Source organism: Lichenostomus cassidix, unplaced genomic scaffold (genome assembly GCF_008360975.1).
Source record: "Lichenostomus cassidix isolate B80296 unplaced genomic scaffold, HeHo_3.0 HiC_scaffold_35, whole genome shotgun sequence".
Lineage (NCBI taxonomy): Eukaryota > Metazoa > Chordata > Aves > Passeriformes > Meliphagidae > Lichenostomus > Lichenostomus cassidix.
In genome coordinates this window covers 838,827-853,436 of record NW_028147256.1, presented here as the reverse complement: position 1 = coordinate 853,436, position 14,610 = coordinate 838,827, and the positions used below count along the sequence as shown (strand labels likewise).

Here is a 14,610-nt window from a genome sequence, read left to right as displayed (position 1 = left end):
TAACCTAAATTATCCCAAACTGATCCCAAATTATCCCAAATGGATCCCAAATTATCCCAAATTGATCCTAAATTATCCCAAATTATCCCAAATGGATCATTGGAAATCCAGGGAAAACCCAAGGTGAATCCATCACAATTCCAGAGAATTTTTTTGTGTCCAGAATGGGAATTTCGAATCCCAAATTGTCCAAAATTGATCCTAAATGATGCTAAATGTTCCCAAATTGATCCCAAATATATCATTTGGGATCCCGATGGAATTCCGGATGTTCTGAGTTGAATCTGTTAAAATTCCAAAAGGATTTTTGTGTCCAGATTGGGAATTTTTGGGGGATTTTTGACCCCAAATCGATCCCAGATTGTCCAAAATTGATCCCAAACAATCCGAAATGATCCAAAAATGTATCCCAAATTTTTTTTGGGATCTCACGGCTCGGGATCGGCCGCGGCTCCGGAGAAAATCCTGATGTTCCTGATGTGAATCCTTTGCAATTCCAGAGGGATTTTAGTGTCCAGAATGGGAATTTTGGGGCATTTTTGACCCCAAATTGATCCCAAATGATCCTAAATGTTCCCAAATTGATCCCAATTTGCATCCTTTGGGATCCTGATGGAATTCCTGATGTTCCTGAACTGAATCCATCGGGATTCCAGAGGGATTTTTGTGTCCAGAATGGGAATTTTTTTGGGATTTTGGATCCTAAATTGATCCCAAATTGTCCAAAATTGATCCCAAACGATCCCAATCGATCCCAAACATTCCTAAATTATTTTTTTGGGATCTCATGGCTCGGGATCAAGAAAATCCTAATCCTGATGTGAATCCTTTGCAATTCCAGAGGATTTTTGTGTCCAGAATGGGAATTTTGGGGGATTTTTGACCCCAAATTGTCCCAAATTGATCCCAAACGATCCAAAATTTATCCCAAATTATTTTTGGGATCTCATGGCTCGGGATCGGCCGCGGCTCCGGAGAAGATCCTGATTTTGATGTGAATCCTTTGCTATTCCAGGGGATTTTTGTGTCCACAATGGGAATTTCGGATCCCAAATTGTCCCAAATTGATCCCAAATGATCCAAAATTAATCCCAAATTATTTTTGGGATCTCAGGGCTCGGGAGAAAATCCTAATCCTGATGGAATTCCAGATGTTTGATGTGAATCCATTGCAATTCCAGAGGATTTCTGTGTCCAGAATGGGAATTTTTGACCCCAAATTGTCCAAAATTGATCCCAAATGATCCAAAATTTATCCCAAATTATTTTTGGGATCTCATGGCTCGGGATCAGCCGCGGCTCCGGAGAAGATCTTAATTTTGATGTGAATCCTTTGAAATTCCAGAGGATTTTCGTGTCCAGAATGGGAATTTTTGGGGATTTTTGACCCCAAATTGTCCCAAATCGATCCCAAACATTCCCAAATTATTTTTTGGGATCTCATGGCTCGGGATCAGCCGCGGCTCCGGAGAAAATCCTAATCTTGAGATGAATCCTTTGAAATTCCAGAGGATTTTTGTGTCCAGAATGGGAATTTTGGATCCCAAATTGTCCAAAATTGATCCCAAATGATCCAAAATTAACCCCAAATTATTTTTTGGGATCTCACGGCTCCGGATCAGCTGCGGCTCCGGAGAAGATCCTGATGTTCCTGATGTGAATCCTTTGAAATTCCAGAGGATTTTTGTGTCCCAAATTGTCCAAAATTCATCCCAAAGTATCTGGAATGATCCGAAATCGATCCCAAACATTCCCAAATTTTTTTTGGGATCTCACGGCTCGGGATCAGCCGCGGCTCCGGAGAAAATCCTGATGTTCCTGATGTGAATCCATTGCAATTCCAGAGGATTTTTGTGTCCAGAATGGGAATTTTGGATCCCAAATTGTCCAAAATTGATCCCAAATGATCGAAAATTAATCCCAAATTATTTTTGGGATCTCAGGGCTCGGGATCAGCCGCGGCTCCGGAGAAGATCCTGATTTTGATGTGAATCCTTTGCCATTCCAGGGGATTTTCGTGTCCAGAATGGGAATTTTGGATCCCAAATTGTCCCAAATTGATCCCAAATGATCCAACATTAATCCCAAATTTTTTTTGGGATCTCATGGCTCGGGATCAGCCGCGGCTTTGGAGAAGATCCTAATCTTGAGATGAATCCTTTGAAATTCCAGAGGGATTTTCGTGTCCAGAATGGGAATTTTGGGGGATTTTTGACCCCAAATTGACCCAAATTGATCCCAAACGATCCAAAATTTATCCCAAATTTTTTTTTTGGGATCTCATGGCTCGGGATCAGCCGCGGCTCTGGAGAAAATCTTGATGTTCCTGATGTGAATCCTTTAAAATTCCAGAGGATTTTCGTGTCCAGAATGGGAATTTTGGGGATTTTTGACCCCAAATTGTCCCAAATTGATCCCAAACGATCCCAAACATTCCCAAATTATTTTTTGGGATCTCAGGGCTCGGGATCAACCTCAGCTCCAGAGAAAATCCTGATGTTCCTGATGTGAATCCATTGCAATTCCAGAGGGATTTTTGTGTCCAGAATGGGAATTTTGGATCCCAAATTGTCCCAAATTGATCCCAAATGATCCAAAATTAATCCCAAATTATTTTTGGGATCTCATGGCTCGGGATCAGCCGCGGCTCCAGAGAAGATCTTAATTTTGATGTGAATCCTTTGAAATTCCAGAGGATTTTCGTGTCCAGAATGGGAATTTTTGGGGATTTTTGACCCCAAATTGTCCCAAATCGATCCCAAACATTCCCAAATTATTTTTTGGGATCTCAGGGCTCGGGATCGGCCGCGGCTCCGGAGAAGATCCTAATCTTGAGATGAATCCTTTGAAATTCCAGAGGGATTTTCGTGTCCAGAATGGGAATTTTGGATCCCAAATTGTCCCAAATTGATCCCAAATGATCCCAAATTAATCCCAAATTATTTTTTGGGATCTCAGGGCTCGGGATCAGCCGCGGCTCCAGAGAAAATCCTAATCTTGAGATGAATCCTTTGAAATTCCAGAGGATTTTTGTGTCCCAAATTGTCCAAAATTCATCCCAAAGTATCTGGAATGATCCGAAATCGATCCCAAACATTCCCAAATTATTTTTGGGATCTCATGGCTCGGGCTCAACCTCAGCTCCAGAGAAAATCCTGATGTTCCTGATGTGAATCCATTGCAATTCCAGAGGATTTTTGTGTCCAGAATGGGAATTTTGGGGATTTTTGACCCCAAATGATCCCAAATTGTCCCAAATTGATCCCAAACGATCCAAAATTAATCCCAAATTATTTTTGGGATCTCATGGCTCGGGATCGGCCGCGGCTCCGGAGAAGATCCTGGCGAACCTGCGGAGCTGCCTGGCGGCCGAGGAGGATTCCTGCTGCAGTCGCCGATTGTTCTGCCGCAGGTTGGCGACTTCGGCCTGGAGAAACACCTTGTCCTGCTTCTCCTGCCGAAAAATTGGGGAATTTGGGAAAAATTCGGGAATTTTGGGGGGTTTGGAGGGAAAAAATGGGGATTTTTGGGGAAATAAATGGGATTTTTTGGGGGAAAATGGTGATTTTTGTAGCAAAAAATGTGATTTTTTAAAGGGAAAAATGAGGATTTTTTTAGGAAAAGATTGGGATTTTTTTGGGGGAAAAATTCGGATTTTTTTAGCAAAAAATGTGATATTTTAAGGGAAAAATGAGGATATTTTTCAGAAAAGATTGGGATTTTTGGGAAAAAAAATGGGATTTTTTTGGGGGGAAAATGGGATTTTTTTATTAAAAAAATGGGATTTTTTAAGGGAAAAATGAGGATTTTTTTAGGAAAAGATTGGGATTTTTTTTGGGAATTTTCAGGATTTTCTGGGGGAAAAAAATGGGGATTTTTTAGCAAAAATTGGGATTTTTTAGCAAAAAATGTGATTTTTTTTAGCAAAAAATGAGGAATTTTTTTAGGAAAAGATTGGGATTTTTTGGAGGGGAAATGGGGATTTTTTTTTAGGGAAAAATTTGGGTTTTTTAGTGAATAATGGAGATTATGGGAGAATTTTTTGGGTTTTTTTCAGGGAAAATGGAGATTTTTTTAGCAAATTTTGGGGGAAATGGAGATATTTCAGCCTGGAGGAACACCTTGTCCTGCTTCTCCTGGGGAAAAATTTGGGAATTTAGGGAATTTTGGGGAAAAATTTGGGAATGTTGGGGGATTTGGAGGGAAAAAAAGGGGATTTTGGGGGAAAAACGGGGATTTTTTGGGAAAAAAATGGGATTTTTTGGGGGGAAAATGGTGATTTTTGTAGCAAAAAATGTGATTTTTTAAAGGGAAAAATGAGGATTTTTTTTTAGGAAAAGATTGGGATTCTTTGGGAATTTTCAGGATTTTTTTGGGGGAAAAAATTGGGATTTTTTAGCAAAAAATGTGATTTTTTGGGGAGAAAAATTGGGATTTTTTGGGGAGAAAAATTGGGATTTTTTAGCAAAAAATGTGATATTTTAAGAGAAAAATGAGGATATTTTTAGGAAAACATTGGGATTTTTTTGGGGGAAAATGGGTATTTTTTTTAGGGAAAAATTAGGATTTTTTAGTGAATAATGGAGATGATGGGGGAACTTTTTTGGGTTTTTTTCAGGGAAAATGGAGATTTCTTTAGCAAATTTTGGGGGAAATGGAAATACTTTGCCCTGCAGGAACACTTTGTCCTGCTTCTCCTGGGGAAAAATTTGGGAATTTGGGAAAAATTCGGGAATTTTGGGGAAAAATTTGGGAATTTTGGGGGGTTTGGAGGGAAAAAATGGGGATTTTTGGGGAAAAAACGAGGATTTTTTGGGAAAAAAATGGGATTTTTTGGGGGGAAAATGGTGATTTTTGTAGCAAAAAATGTGATTTTTTAAAGGGAAAAATGAGGATTTTTTTTAGGAAAAGATTTGGATTCTTTGGGAATTTTCAGGATTTTTTGGGGGGAAAAAATGGGGATTTTTTAGCAAAAAATTGGGATTTTTTAGCAAAAAATGTGATTTTTTTAGGGAAAAATTGGGATTTTTTTAGCAAAAAATGTGATATTTTTTAAGGGAAAAATGAGGATATTTTTAGGAAAACATTGGGATTTTTTTGGGGGAAAATGGGGATTTTTTTTTAGGGAAAAATTAGGGTTTTTTAGTGAATAATGGAGATGATGGGAGAATTTTTTGGGTTTTTTACAGGGAAAATGGAGATTTTTTTAGCAAATTTTGGGGGAAATGGAGATATTTCAGCCTGGAGAAACACCTTGTCCTGCTTCTCCTGCCGAAAAATTGGGGAATTTGGGAAAAATTCGGGAATTTTGGGGAAATATTTGGGAATTTTGGGGGGTTTGGAGGGAAAAAATGGGGATTTTTTAGGAAAAAAAGGGATTTTTTAGCAAAAAATGTGATTTTTAAAGGGATTTTTTAGGAAAAAATTGGGATTTTTTTTGGGAATTTTCAAGATTTTTTGGAGGGAAAAATGAGGAATTTTTTTTTTAGGAAAAAATTAAGATTATTTTGAGGGATTTTTAAAGATTTTTCTCATGGAAAAATGGGGATTTTTAAGGCAAAAATGGGAATTTTTTAAGGGAAAAATTAGGATTTTTTTTAAGGCAAAAATTAGGATTTTTTAAGGGAAAAAAAAGATTTTCTAGGGAAAAATGAGGATTTTTCAGGGGAAAAATTAAAATTTTTTAAGGGAAAAATCAGGATTTTTGGGGGGAAAAATTAGGATTTTTTTAAGGAATTTTCAAGATATTTTAGGGGCAAAAATGAGGATTTTTTGGGGGGAAAAATGGGAAATTTTTTGGGAATTTTCAAGGTTTTTTAGAGGAAAAATTAGGATTTTTTTAAAGGAAAAATGGGAATTTTTAGGGGCATTTTCAAGGCTTTTTATGGGAAAAATGAGGATTTTTTTTGGGGAAAACGAGGATTTTTTGTGGGAAAAATGGGAATTTTTTGGGGGAAAAATTACAATTTTTTGGGGGAAAAATGAGGATTTTTCGTGGGAAAAATTAGAATTTTTGTGGGAAAAATGGGGAATTTGTAGAAAAGGGGAATTTGGGTGTGAAAAAGTGAATTTTGGGTGTAAAAAATGTGAATTTTCTCACCTTTTCCAGGTCGCTGTGGAGCTGTTTGAGCATCGCCTCCAGCTGGGAAACCTTCCCGGGCAGGTCCAGAGCTGGGGAGGGACTGGGGATTTGGGAATTTGGGGTGGAAAATTGGGAAATTTGGGAATTTGGGGAGAAAAATTTGGGAATTTGGGATGAAAAATGGGGAATTTTGGGATTGGGGATGAAAAATTGGCATTAAAAATGGAAAATTTGGGATGAAAAATGGGAAATTTGGGAAGGAAAATGGGAAATTTGGGATTAAAAAAGGGAAATTTGGGAAATTTGGGAATTTGGGATAAAAAATTGGGAAATTTGGGATGAAAAATGGGGAATTTTGGGGTTAAAAATGGGAATTTTGGGGTAAAAAAGGGGAATTTTGGGATGAAAAATGGGGAATTTGGGAATTTGGGATGGAAAATTGGGAGATTTGGGAATTTGGGATAAAAAATTGGGAAATTTGGGAATTTTGGGTGAAAAATTGGGAATTTGGGGTGAAAAATGGGAAATTTGGGGTGAAAAATGGGAAATTTGGGATGAAAAATGGGGAATTTTGGGGTTAAAAAGGGGAAATTTGGGATGAAAAACGGGGAATTTGAGAATTTGGGATGGAAAATTGGGAATTTGGGATGGAAAATTGGGAATTGTGGGAATTTGGGGTGAAAAAAATTGGGAATTTGGGATGAAAATTTTGGATGAAAAATGGAAATTTTGGGAAAAAAATTTGGAAATTTGGGATGGAAAACGGGAAGTTTGGGGTTAAAAAGGGGAAATTTGGGATTAAAAATGGAAATTTTGGGATAAAAAATTTGGGAATTTGGGATGGAAATTTGGGAATTTGGGATTAAAATTGGGAATTTGGGAATTTGGGATGGAAAATGGGAAATTTGAGATTAAAAATCGGAAATTTGGGATGGAAAATTGGGAATTTGGGAATTTGGGAAGGAAAATGGGAAATTTGGGGTTAAAAAAGGGAAATTTGGGAAATTTGGGATAAAAAATTTGGGAATTTGCGATGGAAAATGGGAAATTTGGGATAAAAAATTTGGAAATTTGGGATGAAAAATGGGAATTTTGGGGTTAAAAAGGGAAAATTTGGGATGAAAAATGGGAAATTTGGGGTAAAAAAGGGGAATTTTGGGATGAAAAATGGGGAATTTGGGAATTGGGGATAAAAAATTGGGAATTTGGGATGAAAAAAATGGGAATTTGGGGTGGGAAATGGGAGTTTTGGGGTTAAAAAGGGGAAATTTGGGGATAAAAAGGGGAAATTTGGGGTTAAAAATGGGCAATTTTGGGATTGGGAATGGAAATTTGGGAATTTGGGATCAAAAATTGGGGAATTTGGGGTTAAAAATGCAGTATTTCGGATTAAAAATGGAAAATTGGGATGGAAAATGGGAAATTTGGGAATTTGGGGTGAAAAATTGGGAATTTGGGATAAAAATTTGGGAATTTGGGGTGGGAAATGGGAAATTTGGGATGAAAAATGGGGAATTTGGGGTTAAAAATGGGAAATTTTGGGGTTAAAAAGGGGAATTTTGGGGTTAAAAAGGGGAAATTTCAGGAAATTTGGGATCGAAAATTGGGGAATTTGGGATGGAAAATTTCAGTTTAAAAATGGGAAATTTGGGATGAAAAATGGGAAATTTGGGAAATTGGGATGCAAATTGGGAATTTTGGGAATTTGGGAATAAAAATGGGAAATTTGGGATGGGAAATGGGGAATTTGGGGTTAAAAATAGAAATTTTGGGGTGAAAAATGGAATATTTTGGATTAAAAATGGAAAATTGGGATGGAAAATGGGAAATTTGGGAATTTGGGATGGAAAATTGGGAATTTGGGATAGAAAATTGGGAATTTGGGGTGAAAAAAAGGGAATTTGGGATTGGAAATTTGGGGTTAAAAATGGGAAATTCGGGATGAAAAATGGGAAATTTGGGAATTTGGGACGGAAATTTGGGATTGGGAATGGGAAAAAAGCGGAAAAGAGACAAAAAACGAGCGAAAAAATTGGATTAAAATGAGGGAAAAAAGCTCCAAATGATTCCTTTTTCCCCCCAGATTTTTCCCAAAATTCCCCTTTTTCTCCCCAAATTCCCTCCAGAAATCCCATTTTCCCCTCAAATCCCCCAAAATTCCCCCAAATGCCATTTTCCCCCCCAAAATTCCCATTTTTTCCTCCAAAATTCCAATTTTTTCCCCCAAAATTCCCATTTTTCCCCCCAAAATTCCCATTTTTCCCCAAAATCCTTTCAAAACCCCATTTTTTCCAAAATTCCCCCAAATGCCATTTTTCCCCCAAAATTCCATTTTTCCTCCAAAATTCCCATTTTTCCCCCAAAATCCCCATTTTGTTCCCCAGATTCCCCCAATTCCCCCAAAATTCCCATTTCTCCCTAAAATTCCATTTTTCACCCAAATTCTGCCACCCCAAAATCCCTATTTTCCCCCAAAATTCCCCCAAATGCCAGTTTTCCCCCAAAATCCCTTTTTCCCCCCAAAATTCCCACATTTTCCTGACCAAATTCCCCAAGAATTTTCTTAATTTCCCCCAAAATTCCCATATTTTCTCACCAAAATTCCCATTTTTTCCTCCAAAATCCCCCAAATTCCCATTTTATTCCCCCAAAATTGCTTTTTTTCCCCAAATTCCCATCTTTTCTCTCCAAAATTCCCATTTTTTCCCTCCAAAATTCCCATTTTCCCCCCAAAATCCCCTTTTTTAACCCCAAAATTCCCATTTTTTTTCCCCCAAAATCCCCTTTTCCTCCCCAAAATCCCCATTTCCCACTTTTTCCTCCCAAATTCCCCCAAAACTTCCCAGTTTTTCCCCCAAAATCCTTTCAAAATCCCTTTTCCCCCAAAATTCCCATATTTCCCCCCAAAAATTCCATTTTTCCCCTCAATAATTTCCATTTTTTCCCCCAAAATATTTTCAAAATCCCTTTTCCCCCAAATCCCTAAAATTTCCCCAAAATCCCCATTTTTCCCCCAAAATTCCCCCAAATTCCCATATTTTCCCCCAAAATCCCTTTTTCCCCCAAAATTCCATTTCTCTCAAAAATTCCCATATTTTCCCAAAAATCCCATTTTCCCTTCTAACTCTTCTATAAATTCCCCATTTTCCCCAAAACTTTGAAATTCCCCATTTTCCCACCCCCAAACTTCCCATTTTCCCCCAAAATCCCCTTTTATCCAAAAATTCCAATTTTCCCCCAAATTCCCATATTTTCCTCCCCAAAGATTCCATTTTTCCCCCAAAATTCCCTTTTTTTCCCCCCAAAATCCTTTCAAAATTCCCTTTTCCCCCAAATACCCCAAAATTTCTAAAATTCCCATTTTTCCCCCAAAATTCCATTTTTCCCCCAAAATCCCCATTTGCCCCCAAAATTCCCTGAAATTCCCATTTTTCCCAAAATCCCTTTTTCCCCCAAAAACCATTTTATTCCCCAAAATTCGCCTTTTTTTTCCCTGAAATCCCCCAAAATTCCCATTTCCCCCCATTTTCCCCTCAAATTCCCATTTTATTCCCCAAAATTCCCATATTTTCCCTCCAAAAATCCCATTTTTCCCCCAAATCCCCATTTTTTTCCTCCAAAATCCCCCAAATTCCCATTTTATTCACCAAAATTCCCTTTTTTCTCCCCAAATCCCCAAAATTTCCTCCAAAATCCCTTTTCCACCCAAAACCCCCCTAATTTCCATTTTTTTCCCCAAAATTCTCATATTTTCCCTGCAAAATTCCCATTTTTTCCCTCCAAAAATCTGCATTTTGTTCCCCCAGATTCCCCCAAAATTCCCATTTTATTCCCCAAAAATCCCCATTTTTTCCCCCAAAATTACCAAAATTTCCCCCAAAATTCCCACATTTTCCCTCCAAAATTTCCCCTTTTTTCCCCCAAAATTCCCAATTTATTCCTCAAAATTCTCACATTTTCCCCCCAAAATCGCTTGTCCCAAAACCACATTTTCCCCCAAAATCCTTCAAAATCCCCTTTTTTCCCCCAAAATTCCCATTTTTCCCTCCCAAAATCCCCCAAAATTCCCATTTTTCCCCCAAAATCCCCATTTTTTCCCCCAAATTCCCAATTTATTCTCCCAAATCCCTTTTTCCCCCAGAAATCCCTTTTTCCCCAAAATTCCCATATTTTCCCTCCAAAATCCCTTTTTCCAAAATTCCCATTTTCCCAAAATCCTTTCAAAATCCCAATTTTCCCTCCCAAAATTCCCATTTTCACCCAAATTCCCCATTTTCCCCCCAAATTCCCATTTTTCTCTCCCAAAATTCCCATTTTCTCCCCAAAATTCCCAAAATCCCCATTTTTCCTCCAAACCCATATTTTCCCTCAAATTCCCCTTTTTTCCCTGAAACCCCCAAAATTCCCATATTTTCCCCAAAATTCCCATTTTTCCCCCAAAATTCCCAATTTATTCTCCCAAATACCCAATTTCCCAAATACTCCCAAAATTTCCCAAATCCCCATTTTATCCCCCAAAATTCCAATTTTTTCCACCAAAATTCCCATTTTATTCCCCAAAATTCCCTTTTTTTCCCCCAAATTCCCAATTTATTCTCCCAAATACCCCAAAATTTCCCCCAAATCCCCATTTTTCCCCCCAAAATGCCCAAAATTGTCGTTACCTGGGGGGTGGGGGATGGGCAGCCGCAGCCCCTCCCCCCCTCGGGGCTCGGGGGGGTGGGGGAGGGGCGGGGGGGGGAGGCTCGGGGCTGAGAGCTGGGTCAGCCAGGGAGAACAGCGACACTGCCCGCTGCACTGCAACCAGAAAAATCCCTAAATTAGAGAAATTCAGCCCAAAAATATCTGAATTTATCAGAAAAATAAAAAAAACCCGAAAAAAATAGCAAAAAACTGTGAAAAAATAGACCAAAATTGACCCAAAAATCAGCCAGGGAGAACAGCGACACTGCCCACTGCACTGAAACCAAAATAAACCTAAATTAACCCAAATTTATCCCAAAAATATCCCAAAATTGGGAAAAAATAAAAAAAATCCCAGAAAAAAAGCAAAAAAATTGACCCAAAATAGCCCAAAATTGACCCAAAATGGACCCAAAAATCAGCCAGGGAGAACAGGGACACTGCCCGCTGCACTGAAACCAAAATAACCCAAATTAACCCAAATTTATCCCAAAATTGGGAAAAAATACAAAAAACCCCAAAGAAAATAGCAAAAAACTGTGAAAAAATAGACCAAAATTGACCCAAAATTGACCCAAAAATGACCCAAAATCAGCCAGGGAGAACAGCGACACTGCCCGCTGCACTGGGGACACAAAAATACCCAAAATTAACCCAAAAATATCCCAAAATAGCAGAAAAATACAAAAAATCCCGAAAAAAAAGCAAAAAAATTGACCAAATTGGCTCAAAATGGCTTAAAATTGACCCAAAATAAACCCAAAATAAACCCAAAATAAACCCAAAAATCAGCCAGGGAGAACAGCGACACTGCCCGCTGCACTGGGGACACAAAAATACCCAAAATTAACCCAAAAAAATCCCAAAATAGCAGAAAAATACAAAAAATCCCGAAAAAAAAGCAAAGAAATTGACCAAATTGGCTCTAAATAGCCCAAAAAAGCCCAAAAATGGCTGAAAATCAACCCAAAATTAATCCCAAAATCACCCAAAGGACATGGAAATCTCTCACTGCACTGGGAACCCAAAATTAACCCAAAATTATCCCAAAATATCAGAAAAATATCCCAAATTAGCTCAGAAAAAAAAAAACCCCAACAAAATAGCCCTAAAATAGCTGAAAATAAACCCAAAAATCAGCCAGGGAGAACAGGGACACTGCCCGCTGCACTGAAACCAAAATAAACCTAAATTAGACAAATTTATCTGAAATTATCAAAAAACCAAAAAAACCCCCAAAAAATAGCAAAAAAATTGACCAAAATGGCTCAAAATGGCTTAAAATTGACCCAAAATAAACCCAAAATAAACCCAAAATAAACCCAAAATCAGCCAGGGGAACAGGGACACTGCCCGCTGCACTGGGGACACAAAATAAACCTAAATTAACCCAAATTTAACCCAAAAATATCCCAAAATTGGGAAAAAATACAAAAAAACCTGAAGAAAATAGCAAAAAAATTAACCAAATTGGCTCTAAATAGCCCCAAATCAGCCCAAAACCAGCCAGGGAGAGCAGCGACACTGCCCGCTGCACTGGGGACACAAAATAACCCAAAATTAACCCAAAAATATCCCAAAATTGGGAAAAAATAAAAAAACCCCAAAGAAAATAGCAAAAAAAAAGACAAAAATAGACAAAAATGGCTAAAAATGGCTTAAAATTGACCCTAAATGGACCCAAAAATCAGCCAGGGAGAACAGGGACACTGCCCGCTGCACTGAAACCAAAAAAATCCCTAAATTAACCCAAAAATATCCCAAAATTGGGAAAAAATACAAAAAATCCCGAAAAAAAAGCAAAAAAATTGACCAAAATGGCTCAAAATGGCTTAAAATTGACCCAAAATAAACCCAAAATAAACCCAAAATCAGCCAGGGAGAACAGGGACACTGCCCACTGCACTGGGAACACAAAATAAACCTAAATTAGACAAATTCAGCCCAAAAATATCCCAAAATTGGGAAAAAATACAAAAAATCCCGAAAAAAAAGCAAAAAAATTGACCCAAAATAGCCCAAAATGGACCCAAAAATCAGCCAGGGAGAACAGGGACACTGCCCGCTGCACTGGAACCAAAAAAATCCCAAAATTAGAGAAATTCAGCCCAAAAATATCTGAATTTATCAGAAAAATAAAAAAAACACCCCAAAAAATAGCAAAAAACTGTGAAAAAATAGACCAAAATAGCCCAAAATAGCTGAAAAGAAACCCAAAATCAGCCCAAAAATCAGCCAGGGAGAACAGCGACACTGCCCGCTGCACTGCAACCAAAATAAACCTAAATTAACCCAAATTTATCCCAAAATTGGGAAAAAATAAAAAAAACCCGAAGAAAATAGCAAAAAACTGTGAAAAAATAGACCAAAATGGACCCAAAATGGACCCAAAAATCAGCCAGGGAGAACAGCGACACTGCCTGCTGCACTGCAACCAGAAATAACCCAAATTTAACTCAAATTTATCTGAAATTTATCCCAAAGTATCAGAAAAATAAAAAAAAACCCCAAAAAATAGCAATAAAATTGACCAAAATGGCTCAAAATGGCTTAAAATTGACCCAAAATAAACCCAAAATAAACCCAAAATCAGCCAGGGAGAGCAGGGACACTGCCCGTTGAACTGCAACCAAAAAAATCCCAAAATTAACCCAAATTTAACCGAAAAATATCCCAAAATTGGGAAAAAATACAAAAAACCCAAAGAAAATAGCAAAAAACTGTGAAAAAATTGACCCAAAATTGACCCAAAAATCAGCCAGGGAGAACAGCGACACTGCTGGCTGCACTGAAACCAAAAAAATCCCTAAATTAACCCAAATTTATCCTAAAATATCTGAAAATTAGAGAAAAGCAAAAAAACCCCGAAAAAAATAGCAAAAAACGGCGAAAAAATAGCCCAAAATAGCCTAAAATAGCTGAAAATAAACCCAAAAATAATCCTAAAATCAGCCAGGGAGAACAGCGACACTGCCCGCTGCACTGGGGACACAAAATAAACCTAAATTAAACAAATTTATCCCAAAATTATCCTGAAATTTGAGAAAAGCAAAAAAAACCCAAAGAAAATAGCAAAAACTGTGAAAAAAGAGCCCAAAATTGACCCAAAATGGACCCAAAAATCAGGCAGGGAGAACAGGGACACTGCCCGCTGCACTGGGGACACAAAATAAACCTAAATTAGACAAAATCATCTGAAAAGTATCCAAAAAATGGAGAAAAGCAAAAAAAACCCGAAGAAAATAGCAAAAAATGGTGAAAAAATAGACCAAAAGAGCCCAAAATAGCTGAAAATAAACCCAAAATCAGCCCAAAAATCAGCCAGGGAGAGCAGCGACACTGCCCACTGCACTGGAACCAAAATAACCCAAAATTAACCCAAATTTATCCCAAAATTAACCCAAAATTGGGAAAAAATACAAAAAACCCAAAGAAAATAGCAAAAAAATTGACCAAATTGGCTCTAAATAGCCCAAAATAGCCCAAAAATGGCTGAAAATAAACCCAAAATTAATCCCAAAATCACCCAAAGGACATGGAAATCTCTGACTGCACTGGGAACCCAAAAAATCCCCAAAATTATCCCAAAATATCAGAAAAATATCCCAAATTAGCTCAGAAAAAAAAAAAACCCCAACAAAATAGCCCTAAAATAGCTGAAAATAAACCCAAAATCAGCCAGGGAGAGCAGAGACACTGCCCGCTGCACTGAAACCAAAAATATCCCAAAATTAGAGAAATTCAACCCAAAAATATCCCAAGATTGGAAAAAAATCAAAAAAATCCCAGAAAAAAAGCAAAAAAATTGACCCAAAATAGCCCAAAATTGACCCAAAATGGACCCA

General features: G+C 37.7%; 1 protein-coding gene and 1 long non-coding RNA gene across 2 annotated transcripts in view; both read right to left on the bottom strand.

The window, feature by feature from the left end:
• Positions 1–1,753: 1,753 nt before the first annotated feature.
• Positions 1,754–14,610, bottom strand: part of LOC146423987 (signal-induced proliferation-associated 1-like protein 3) — a 79,347-nt gene continuing 66,490 nt past the window's right edge. The window contains exons 26-29 of the mRNA XM_085044009.1: positions 10,747–10,879; positions 6,101–6,182; positions 3,351–3,454; positions 1,754–2,326 (exon numbers count right to left, since the gene is read on the bottom strand). Coding sequence (XP_084900135.1) covers positions 2,281–2,326; positions 3,351–3,454; positions 6,101–6,182; positions 10,747–10,879 — 365 coding nt within the window. The 3' untranslated portion in view covers positions 1,754–2,280. The remainder of the gene's footprint in view (positions 2,327–3,350; positions 3,455–6,100; positions 6,183–10,746; positions 10,880–14,610) is intronic.
• Positions 11,281–12,495, bottom strand: LOC146423988 (uncharacterized). The gene is made up of 3 exons (XR_014847192.1): positions 12,312–12,495; positions 11,859–11,952; positions 11,281–11,302 (listed from the first exon to the last, which is right to left on the bottom strand). It is a non-coding gene; the product is annotated as an uncharacterized LOC146423988 (long non-coding RNA).